The 11951-nt window shown below is 45.6% G+C and overlaps 1 protein-coding gene across 1 annotated transcript; it reads left to right on the forward strand.

Moving 5' to 3' along the window:
• Nucleotides 1-10862, forward strand: bri3bp (bri3 binding protein). The gene is made up of 3 exons (XM_068005752.1): nt 1-296; nt 7267-7369; nt 8316-10862. Exons 1-3 carry the CDS (start codon nt 87-89, stop codon nt 8726-8728), a joined length of 726 nt encoding a protein of 241 aa, XP_067861853.1. The 5' UTR covers nt 1-86; the 3' UTR covers nt 8729-10862.
• Nucleotides 10863-11951: the final 1089 nt, after the last annotated feature.

Consider the following 11951-nt stretch of genomic DNA (forward strand, 5'->3'; position numbering starts at 1 on the left):
GACGTTTTTGTTGGTTGCACCCTGGTGCTCGCGCTGGGTGTCAGTTGAGCTGCGGGGCTGAAGCTGCTTGTTTTGCTCGGCTGGGGATGGCGGCGGCGGCGGTGGCGGTGAGAGTGAGAGTGATGGCGCTGGCGGCCGCGGTGCTTTTGGCCGGGTTGGCGTCGGTGAACACGGCGAAGTCCTACCGGGATGCCGGGTACGAAAAGCAGAACAACAGTTTTAGGCGGGTGGCGAGCGGCGTCTATCGGAGCCTGGCTACTGTGTTCGGGGAGGAGAACATGCAGGCGTTGCAAAAGGTAACGTAAGGTGGAGCGGCGACAGTGAGTGCAAGGCGCGGGGGAGAGGGGGGGTCGAGAATGTGTGCGCGCAGAGGGGGAGGGGGTGTGTCTGCACGTGCGAGGGGGGGTTGGTGTTTGTGTGTGTGCGCGTGCAAGGGGGGGTTGGTGTGTGTGTGTGCGTGTGCAAGGGGGGGTTGGTGTGTGTGTGCGCGCGTGCAAGGGGGGGTTGGTGTGTGCGCGCGCGTGCAAGGGGGGGTTGGTGTGTGCGCGCGCGTGCAAGGGGGGGTTGGTGTGTGCGCGCGCGTGCAAGGGGGGGTTGGTGTGTGCGCGCGCGTGCAAGGGGGGGTTGGTGTGTGCGCGCGCGTGCAAGGGGGGGTTGGTGTGTGTGCGCGTGCAAGGGGGGGTTGGTGTGTGTGCGCGCGTGCAAGGGGGGTTGGTGTGTGTGCGCGCGTGCAAGGGGGGGTTGGTGTGTGTGTTTGCGCGTGCAAGGGGGGGTTTGGTGTGTGTGTGTGTGTGCGCGTGCAAGGGGGGGTTGGTGTGTGTGTGTGCGCGTGCAAGGGGGGGTTGGTGTGTGTGTCTGCGCGTGCAGGGGGGGTTGGTGTGTGTGTGTGCGTGTGCAAGGGGGGGTTGGTGTGTGTGTGTGCGCGTGCAAGGGGGGGTTGGTGTGTGTGTGTGCGCGTGCAAGGGGGGGTTGGTGTGTGTGTGTGCGCGTGCAAGGGGGGGTTGGTGTGTGTGTCTACGCGTGCAAGGGGGGTTGGTGTGTGTGTCTGCGCGTGCAAGGGGGGTTTGGTGTGTGTGTGTGCGCGTGCAAGGGGGGGTTGGTGTGTGTGTGCGCGTGCAAGGGGGGGTTGGTGTGTGTGTGCGCGTGCAAGCGGGGGTTGGTGTGTGTGCGCGTGCAAGCGGGGGTTGGTGTGTGTGCGCGTGCAAGGGGGGGTTGGTGTGTGTGTGTGCGCGTGCAAGGGGGGGTTGGTGTGTGTGTGCGCGTGCAAGGGGGGGTTGGTGTGTGTGTGTGCGCGTGCAAGGGGGGGTTGGTGTGTGTGTGTGTGCGCGTGCAAGGGGGGGTTGGTGTGTGTGTCTGCGCGTGCAAGGGGGGGTTGGTGTGTGTGTCTGCGCGTGCAAGGGGGGGTTTGGTGTGTGTGTGTGCGCGTGCAAGGGGGGTTTGGTGTGTGTGTGTGCGCGTGCAAGGGGGGTTTGGTGTGTGTGTCTACGCGTGCAAGGGGGGGTTGGTGTGTGTGTCTACGCGTGCAAGGGGGGGTTGGTGTGTGTGTCTGCGCGTGCAAGGGGGGGTTTGGTGTGTGTGTGTCTGCGCGTGCAAGGGGGGGGTTTGGTGTGTGTGTCTGCGCGTGCAAGGGGGGGGGTTTGGTGTGTGTGTGTCTGCGCGTGCAAGGGGCGGGGTTTGGTGTGTGTGTCTGCGCGTGCGAGGGGGGGTTGTGTGTCTGCGCGTAAGGGGGGGTGGGGTTGTGTGTCTGTGCGCGCGCAAGGGGGGGTGGGGTTGTGTGTCTGCGCGCGCAAGGGGGGGTGGGGTTGTGTGTCTGTGCGCGCGCAAGGGGGGGTGGGGTTGTGTGTCTGTGCGCGCGCAAGGGGGGGTGGGGTTGTGTGTCTGTGCGCGCGCAAGGGGGGGTGGGGTTGTGTGTCTGTGCGCGCGCAAGGGGGGGTGGGGTTGTGTGTCTGTGCGCGCGCAAGGGGGGGTGGGGTTGTGTGTCTGTGCGCGCGCAAGGGGGGGTGGGGTTGTGTGTCTGTGCGCGCAAGGGGGGGTGGGGTTGTGTGTCTGTGCGCGCGCAAGGGGGGGTGGGGTTGTGTGTCTGTGCGCGCGCAAGGGGGGGTGGGGTTGTGTGTCTGTGCGCGCGCAAGGGGGGGTGGGGTTGTGTGTCTGTGCGCGCGCAAGGGGGGGTGGGGTTGTGTGTCTGTGCGCGCGCAAGGGGGGGTGGGGTTGTGTGTCTGTGCGCGCGCAAGGGGGGGTGGGGTTGTGTGTCTGTGCGCGCGCAAGGGGGGGTGGGGTTGTGTGTCTGTGCGCGCGCAAGGGGGGGTGGGGTTGTGTGTCTGTGCGCGCGCAAGGGGGGGTGGGGTTGTGTGTCTGTGCGCGCGCAAGGGGGGGTGGGGTTGTGTGTCTGTGCGCGCGCAAGGGGGGGTGGGTTGTGTGAGTGTCTGTGTGCGCGCAAGGGTGGGTGTGTGTGTCTGTGCGCGTAAGGGGTGTGTGTGTGTGTGTGTAAGGCCCTTGGTAACATGTTTGGTATGCTAGCTAAATCTGCATTTAGCATGTCGAATGCCAGTATGAGGCAGAAGGGGGTCTGATGTACAGTTAAAAAAAGTTTTAAAGATCATGTTAGGGTTTCATGTTCCACTAACCGTGCCAGTAATCTGTTCCATGCACGTGCCACCCTTTTAAGTTTTTTTAAAAAAAAAAATTCCTCTTCATTTCTCTCTTTTTTGATGTCCTTAATTTGTAAATATGACTCCTTGTGCTTAAATTCTGCACACAGCTGAAAAGCTTACTTGGATGCATTTTATCCAAACTTTTCATAATTGTAAGAACTTTTATCGTATCCCCTCTCCATCTTCTTATCAAGAGACAAAAGACCCAGGGTAGTCAATCTTTCCTCCTTGCTTTATTGTAAGTTATAGGGCTTGAGATGGCTAGAGATAGGGAGGAGTTGTGTCTTGAAGGGGTTTAAACATGAGACTGCGAATGTTAAATTTGAGGTGTTGGGAAACAAAGAGCCAATGTAAGTCGGTGAGGACAGGGATGATGGGCGAGGGGGACTTCGTACAGGATAAGATACAGTCAGCAGAGTTTGATGAATTGAAATTTATGGAGGATGGGAGGCTGGCCAGGAGAACATTGGAATAGTTGAGTCTAGAGCTGACAAAGGCATAGTTGAGGGTTTCGGTGGGAGATGGGCGATGTTAGTTGGCAGTCTTTTATGATGGAGATCTTATGGGGTTGGAAGCTTAGCTCTGGATCGAATCGCTATGGTTGTGAACAGTCTGGTTCAGCCCGAGACACTGGCCATGGTGGGGGGATGGAGTTGGGAAACGTAGAGTTGTTTGGTGTCTTGGTCTTTCCAATGTTCAGCTGAAGGAAACTGTGTGTCAAGCAAGCAGTCCGAAAGCATAGGGCCAATGGAGGGGCTGAGATAGGTGGTGGAGAGTTAGAGCTGAATGTGGTCAGTGTACATGTGGAAGCTGACGCCATGTCTGCAGATAATGTCACCAAGGGCAGCATGTCGATGATGAAAAGGATGCTTCCTTGAGGTAACGGTGCAGGAGTGGGAAGAGAAATCATTGTTGGGAGATGCTCCGGCAATGATTATATAGGTAAGAATGGAACCAAGTGGTAGTAGTCCCACTGAACTGGACAACAATAGAGAGCTGTTGAAGGAAAATGGTGTGGTTGACCCTGCCAAAGGATGCAGAGAGGATGAGGAGGGATATGCACTCTGGTCACGGTCACGGAGAATATCGTTTGTGAATTTGGTTAGGGCGTGGGTGGGTGTCGATGCACAAAGCACAATGTAGTTGCTTAGACATGACATAAATAAATAGTTAAGACAGGTTGATGGTCCAACCTGGACTGTTAATCTTCATTCTCTTTGAGCTGCTCACTAACTTACTACATACTTCCATTTATATGTACAGTGTGCCTGGGGTGGGGGGAAGGAGTTGATGGGAAATGTACGCCACCAACATTTCTGTGCCTGAAGGTGCTTCCTGTCTTCTGTTTCCTCAAAATATTTGTCTTGAACTACTTCCATTCACTAGCTCGAAGTTATTTTTTCTCTTCATTTTTCATTCATCTTAAAATCAGTAGATAGTTTGATTTGTACACATTTATTGCTACATGTACATTGCTGAAATATTGCACATTAAAAGAAGGGCAATCTTTCTAAATACTATGCTGTAGTTCCTTGTTAAGTATCTTCCCCTTTTTAAAAATGACCTAAAGCTGTTTTTTGTATTGGTTTCCTGCCATACTAGTGCCCGACACGTGGATCTCGTATAACTGGTTCAATCAAAAGTAAAAGCCACTTTTATATTGCTGATTGGTCTCGAGTGAGTGTGACTGAGTTGTGCTGGTCATCTGCATCTACCCATCAATAGTACAGCTGGCCATACTGTAATCAGCTGCAAATGGGATCCAAGCATATAAAGCGTGATTGTGGCTATTACTGGCCTGTACAAATATATATTCAGGTATTCCCATCTTTTTAAGCTTCAGTGCTGTTTTTCAACTTTTTGAAATCTTCAATTGATGCTGTAGGCAATATGGGTGTGGTTAAAATCCCTTGATTTGCGTGTGTTTGTGTGCTGATGCAAGCTTGTTATACTGCCAAACATTCTGGGTTATTGGAATAAAAGCAGCTTTTCAATATTTAAGTGAGGATTGTAGCTCAATGAGAACACAAGATTGTTGTATGAATGCTGTGCTCTGCCGTGTGCAGGCTTAAGAACTCAGCACAGTAGAATTATGCCAAAGATTTAGGACCACTCAGCTCCAGCCCTCATTGCAACCTTGGTCCAAATGTGGACATGAGCTGAATTCCAGAGATGAGGCAAGATTGACTGCCCTTGACATTAAGGCAGACCAAGTGTGGCACCAAGGAGCCCTATTGAAACTGAAATCGGGGAAAAATCTGCCTGGAGTCGTAGCTGGTACAAAAGAGGATGGTTGTGGTTGTTGGGAGGCCAATTATCTCAGCCTCAGGACATCACTGCAGGTGTTCAAGGCAGTGTGCAAGGCCCAACTGTCTTTTAGCTGCTTCACCAATGACCTTCCATCCATCATAAGGTCAGAAGTGTGGCTGTTCATTGATGATTGCGCAGTGTTCAGCTCCATTCGTAATTCGTCAGATAATGAAGCAGTCTATGCCCACATGCAGCAAGACCTGGACAAGACCAGGCAATGACCATTTCCAACAAGAGGGAGCCTAACCACCTCCCCTTGACATTCAGTGGCATTAATATTGCAGAATCACCCACCATCCACATTCTGGAGGGGGGGGGGGTCACTATTGACCAGAAACTCAACTGGGCCAGCCGCGTAAATACTGTGCCTACTAGAGCAGGTCATAGGCTGGGTGTTCTGCGACTGAGTGGCTCACCTCCTGACTCCCCAAAGCCTTACCATTACCTACAAGGTACATGTCGGGAGTGTGATGGAATAATCTCCACTTACCTGGATAGGTGCAGCTGCAATAATACTCGAAGCACAACACCCTCCAGGACAAAGCAATCCGCTTCATTGGACTCAATCAATCAGTTTAAACATCCACTCCCTCCACCACCGGCATATTGTGGCTGCAGTGTGTACTATCTACAGGATGCCCGGCAGCACCTCGCAAACCTACGATCTCCACCACCTAGAAGGACAAGGGCAGCAGATGCATGGGAACACATCACCTCCAAGTTACACCATCCTGACTTGGACATTTATCTCCATTCCTTCATCATTGTTGGGTCAAAATCCTGGAACTCCCTACCTAATAGCATTGTGGGAGAACTTTCGCCATGTGGACTGTAGCAGTTCAAGAAGACTGCCCACTACCACCATTTCGAGGGCAACGAGGGATGCGTAATAAATGCCTGCCTCGCCAGCGACACCAATACCCTGGGAATAATTTTTTTTAAAGATTCTGCTTTTCAGATGTGCAGCAGCTATGGGTTAGTAAGATGGAAGCCCTTTATATAGTTGTTACTTCTAGTGATGTTGCATGTCAGGTATAGAAATTAAAGCATTTTCGCAGTTTAGGTCATCTGTGCTCCAATGCACGTTATTTCTAACACCGGAAATATCTTTAGAAAATGCCGGAAATACTGAGCAAGTTAGGCAGCATCTGTGGAGAAAGAGAGAGTTAACGTTTCAGGTCAATGATCCTTCAGCAGAACTGCAGTTTGTAGTTCTGAAAGGACCTGAAACGTTAACTCTGTTTCTTTCTCCACAGATGCTGCCTGACCTGAGTGTTTCCAGCATTTTCTGTTTTTACTTCAGATTTCCAGCATCTGCAGTATTTTGCTTTTGACCGGAAATTTCTTAACCTTATTGCCGCAAGATGGCACTCATGTTTCCCTCAGTGGATAGCATCACCTAGTGGTCATGGTTTGCATAGCTGCAGTATAAGCTACAAGGTGCTGTTCTGTGTATTGTAAACAATTTTACAACACCAAGTTATAGTCCAACAATTTTATTTTTAATCCCACAAGCTTTCGGAGGCTTCCCCCCTTCCTCAGGTGGTGTGGCCTGTTCTGTGTAGGAAGTATACTGCTCATGTAAAGATTAATGGCTTGGCTTTGATTACATTGAAATAAAAATTTATAAACTTTGAGACACTATTAAACAAAATGTGGAAATTTAACAACTGTGCATTGCTGATATTTGGTTTAGACAAACATGTGCATAATAAACCGGTACAAATACTTTAGGTACTGCCTAAGCTGTTACAGGACGGGGTTCCCTGATGGTACAGTGGGTAACTACAAAGCCTATGTGCCACTGAGATCAGTAAGTTTTTCCAAAAGTGCTTTCCCGGAATTAGGAATGCTGTTGCAGAACGCCTGCCTTCTAGCCCCAAGAAATGCACTACAGCCATATTCCAAGTTGGAAACTGGCTTTAGTTTTTTTAATATAAAGTACTGGCTGACTGACTCCTTTTACTGTCTTAATAAAATGCAGCAAGAGCTTGAAAGAACTTAAAGCTGGTTCCTGGGTCACAACCAGAAACTCAACTCTAGGTCTTTCCTCAATAGTACTGGGCAGAGAGGCGTGGGGTGGAGAAGGCATTGATGGGAGTGTGGGGATTGCCATCTCTGGGCTTTGGGGGAGGGGCCTTAGGATAGGAGGGAGTGGTGAGAGGCCTACTTTTACAGGCCTCAGACAAGTGGCATTGTGAAGAATGGCACCTCCTACCTTGGAGCTAAATGTCACAGCTGTGCTCCTGACAACAGGACTATATTAAATGAAAATTGATGGTCTAATCAAGAAATATTCTTTCAGTTTTTCTCCAGAATCACCGAACAGTTTGTGGTTAGTGTGGATGTGTTGGTGGACACAGTGTGGAGAATATGGACGGATCTGCTGGATGTTCTTGGAATTGATGGTAAAAAAATTTTTTCATACATGCTGATTTAAGGAGAATGTTGGAGTAAAGGAGTATTTTTATGTAAAATACTTGGGTCTTTGTGCTTCTCACAGCCTGCTTCATTGTTGTCAAATCTCTGGATTCAAAGCATAATTCTGCACAAGAAACTGCTCTGTACCCACTAAATGGGTATTTGGAGAAGACCTGTACTTCTGAGTTTGCTGAGGGACCTATCTATAAGAGAACAATAGAGTTCTACATTTTCATTTCTGTGAACTGTGATCATCAGTCAGGAGACATTTTCATCAGCCTACTCTTGAGTGGCCAAGAGTGGCTCTGGCAGTAGCCTCTAACCAGTCGTTTCTTTGCCGTCTCAGCCACAAGGCTTGCATTGCCTAGAGAGAGGTCTGTGAGTGAGGAAAACGGTAAATGTGTGTGCTCTAGTAGGATATCTAGCACAGGTCAATTTCACTCCAGATGTTGCATTTTGTTACAGGTGCAAACTTTTTAAAAAATACATGCCAGTCATTGACCTGGAGCTAAAAAATATGGTTATAACTGCCCCCTGATTTACCCTGGCAATTTTTAAGTTGCTCCAATTACCTGGGTTTGCCAACTTATAGCAGTAGCCTAAAAGACCAGACCAAGTTAGTAGCTGAATATCACAACTGTGCTCCAGACTGAATTACACCATGGAGGATCTGCTTGTTTGTTTAAAAAAAAAAGCCAATCTTCATTGTTCCCTGTGGTGCTCTCTAGCAGGAGCCAATAGTGGGAATCTGGCTGAAATTCCAAATTTTTCTCTGCATCCGGGGGTTCATGTGTTGCTTGGAGACCAGGGAGCAATTTGTTTCTTTGTTTTGATTTCATTTCTGCAAAAAAAAAGTTGAGTGATCAGCTAATTAAAGTTTCTGTATTGATTTGTTATGACACACAAAATGTAATTCTCTATTATTTCTTACAGCATCAAACCTGAACCAGTATCTGAACCCAGCGGCAGTTGCAAATCACCCAACTCGAGTCCTCCTGTTAGTAGTTGCTGTTCTTGTAGCTTATTGGTTTTTGTCAATGTTTCTGGGACTTTTATTTTATGTATTACATACACTGTTTGGCCGCTTTTTCTGGATCGCGCGAGTCACCTTGTTTGCCCTCTCTTGCCTGTACATTTTGCAGAAATTTGAAGGTGATCCTGAACGTGCTGTGCTCCCACTTTGCTTTATAGCTGTGGTATACTTTATGACCGGTCCAGTTGGTTTTTATTGGAGGAGGAGTGGTAGTCATATAGAGGAAAAACTCGATCATCTTGATGGTCAAATCAGGCTTATGAGCATTCGTCTTAATAGAGTATTGGAAAAGCTCGACCGAAACACTGCTTAGTGTTGGAAGGAATGCCATTGCTAATCACCAGCACTATTTAATGGATAGTGAAGCACTGTTTATAACAAGTGTGAAAAACCCATGTTCAACCCAACAAGGAGGATAGATGTTATTAGTAACCAGTACTTAGGAACATAAGTTTTGCTCTGTTAATCATGTAACCACTTTTTTTTATTTTTATACTTGTTTAGTACTTTATATTCATCAGTAATACTATATATGGGAATAATATCTTTTTAAAAAAAATAATCTCTTTCCTTTGACATGTTAACTGTGTATGGCCAAATGTTCATTTGGGAGACACTGGTGCAAACAGAATATCTGTGTCACTACATAAAACACAAATGAAGCAATGTTCTTTGTTCAGTCTCTTCAAATTCTGTCTTATTGGGGGGAAGGGAGAAAAGAATATATTTGTGCTCAGTAATTATGCACCATTGTGGTTGTGCTGTTAGTACACTGAATGAGAAGGATAGTTGTAATATTTTAGCATTAGTATATTTTGTGATAAAATCAAGGGTAAGTAAACTTCTATACAACTTTGTTTCACCTGTTTCCCTTCTGTCCCTTTCAGTGCTGCTACACTGTTAGACCACTAATTATATAAGTAAGAATTTATTTGCGTTGGTGTTCTACATGCAATGTGCAGTAGTGGAAAGAAAAATCAAGATTTCTATCTACTGTGCACCCCCATTTGGAGTTCCCCCCCTCTAGTTTTGTGGGTACATTCCACGTGAATAGAAGTACAGTATAAAAATATATGTGTATAATTTTCTGTTACAAGCTGTGCAGTTTTTGCCAATGGATTTGTAAACCACAGAACTATTAATATGGCATGTTTGTATATGTGATTAATTATCAGGTTATTTATATATAGTTTAATTATGGTATGTGGTGTTAAACTAAATTAATATGAACAAATTCCTGCAAAATAAATGAATGAAAATATGGTCCAATCTACTAAATAGTCTTTAAATCTCAGTCTTTCTGCCCCACCTCCAGTTTCCAATAGAGCTCAATTAAAGTGTGGAACCTCAAATCTTGGTCCAACAAGTTTGTATTTGTGCGATTCCTCTTTCTCAGAGGTGATCTTTAAATTCCACAAGGTAAATTTTAGTATGCAATATTAAACCTGTTAGTGGATTATATTATTTTAAATTAGACAAAAGTATAACTGCTAATGAATGACTGCATATAAAGTGAGTCTTTCAACTGATGGATCCAATTCAATCAATTTTGTGAATATAGTCTCCCTTCTCTCTATTTGCCCATATCATGTAAGAAAAGCATAAGACTCAGATTTTAAAAAAAATATTAAATTGCTGTATCTCTAGAATCAATCCCACATGGAACTAACTCCACTACTATAAAGTACCAACAAATATTGTTCATTTATTTTGGTTCTGGAAGATGTGCCTCTCAGGAGTACATGATTCTATATGATGATCTAGTTTGGAAATGAGCGCTGAAAGGAAAATAAAAGCCATCAGGCTGAAAATATTTGTTCACTCTGACAGATGCTTTTATTTTCTCTAGCCATTGACAACATGTAGAATAATGGGAATTCTTGTGGATTGTGACAGATACAGGAAACACAGAACCTATTAAATAGATTATATTGTACATTTGAAATGATTTATTAAATTGTGCTGATAACTATACTTGAGCTAATGTGTTTTGGCCAAATTCAATTCAATTGATGTATTGCAATGATTGTAAACACCTAACTTTAAGATTTTTTAAAGTGTACTTTATTGATTTCTGCTGACTTTCACTTGGGTATTTCAGTACTAGTACATGTATTGGATCATGTTTTGACTGGATCGGTGGTGGCTTTAACAAGCAGAACAATTTTTGTTTTATGCCTTTAAAATTACAAATGCACTTAGAATTTGTTTTGTCATTGCCTTTTTTAGAAATCATGACTAGATTCACATTTCAAGTAATTTTACGCATTTGGTAATTTTGTTCGGTGAGAGTTGGTGTGTGTATATTTACATCTTGCAGTTATGTATTGTGTTTAGATTCTGTGTTAAATCTCCAGATGTAATTTTTAAACTAAGAAATGCATAATAGAATCTGTTAAGCACAATGTAACTGTATATGTTAATAAAGTAAAACAATGCAATACAAATTAGATTGAGTTTTTCATTTTTTAAAGTAGTACTCAATTTATAAAATGTTAGCATTGATGCTGTATATGTAGTCAACTGGCTAGGATTGTATATAATCCTATTCATCACCCTGACAAATTAAACACTAACATTCTGAAATCAGTCTCAGCAAGTATAGTGGACAAGGCAATTTGACCTGGTGAGTGACTAGCAATGCAGTGGAGATGCTCTAACACTTATAATTGTGTATCAGCATGATTGATCTGATCTCTGCTCTGATCTGCCACCATCTGTGCTATTTCTGCTAATGAGCAGCCAGGGTGAAAACAAACTAAGATTAGAATAAATCTCTAAAATAATCCACATGTGTCATTAACCTTGATTACAAAAAGCATAATCTGATGCATTCACCATGAATTTTCTGAGTACATATTTGGGAGCAGTACGAGAGAACTGATGCACTTGGATGTTAAAGGAAGTTCTGAGTATGGGATAGTCCTGGTAATAATGTTTGTTTTTCAATTCAGATTTTCTCATGATAGTTCTTTTTCTAGAAACACCTAATTCTATTTAAAGCTCCAGGATCATCCAGATTAAAGGGAAAGGAGATAACAGAAAGGTAGTACTGTACTTACCCTCTAGTAAGTGTTTAACCTAACAGGTACTTTATTCTGTTGGTACTGTTTCCTGTCTGATTTCCATTTCTATTAGGCTCTGTGCCTCTCAGATAATGGCCTTGCAGTCCAGATCCTAGTGTTTATGAATCTGCAGCCAATCCAGGCTAATCTGGAAAACAGAACGGTGTGTGCCACATTTTAAATGGTCAGCTCTGACATTCTTCCTTGCTCTGTGTACCTACCTCTGAGTCTAGAAATCTGAATTTCATTAAGGTGCAACGTTGTCAACTGTCCAATTTTCGAGTGGTCAGCCAGCTTTCCCGGCCCTTGTTCACGCAAGGGCTGGGAAATCGGATTTCAGAGATGCTGAAATTGCCTCACGATACACGGTGCACACCATTTGGATCTGCAGTAATGGCTCAGGTGAGAGAATTGTGGGTATAACACACCTGATAATTCCCCTCTATCAATAATAGTGAACTAAAGACTTGA

The sequence above is a fragment of the Heptranchias perlo genome, chromosome 25 (assembly GCF_035084215.1).
Source record: "Heptranchias perlo isolate sHepPer1 chromosome 25, sHepPer1.hap1, whole genome shotgun sequence".
Lineage (NCBI taxonomy): Eukaryota > Metazoa > Chordata > Chondrichthyes > Hexanchiformes > Hexanchidae > Heptranchias > Heptranchias perlo.

Bases quoted from the DNA above. Each gene is read 5' to 3' on its own strand.
- bri3bp (XM_068005752.1), top strand. From the start codon at position 87: ATGGCGGCGGCGGCGGTGGCGGTGAGAGTGAGAGTGATGGCGCTGGCG. The intron at 297-7,266 runs GTAACGTAAGGT...ATATTCTTTCAG, and splicing joins ACATGCAGGCGTTGCAAAAG to TTTTTCTCCAGAATCACCGA. The intron at 7,370-8,315 runs GTAAAAAAATTT...TATTTCTTACAG, and splicing joins GGATGTTCTTGGAATTGATG to CATCAAACCTGAACCAGTAT.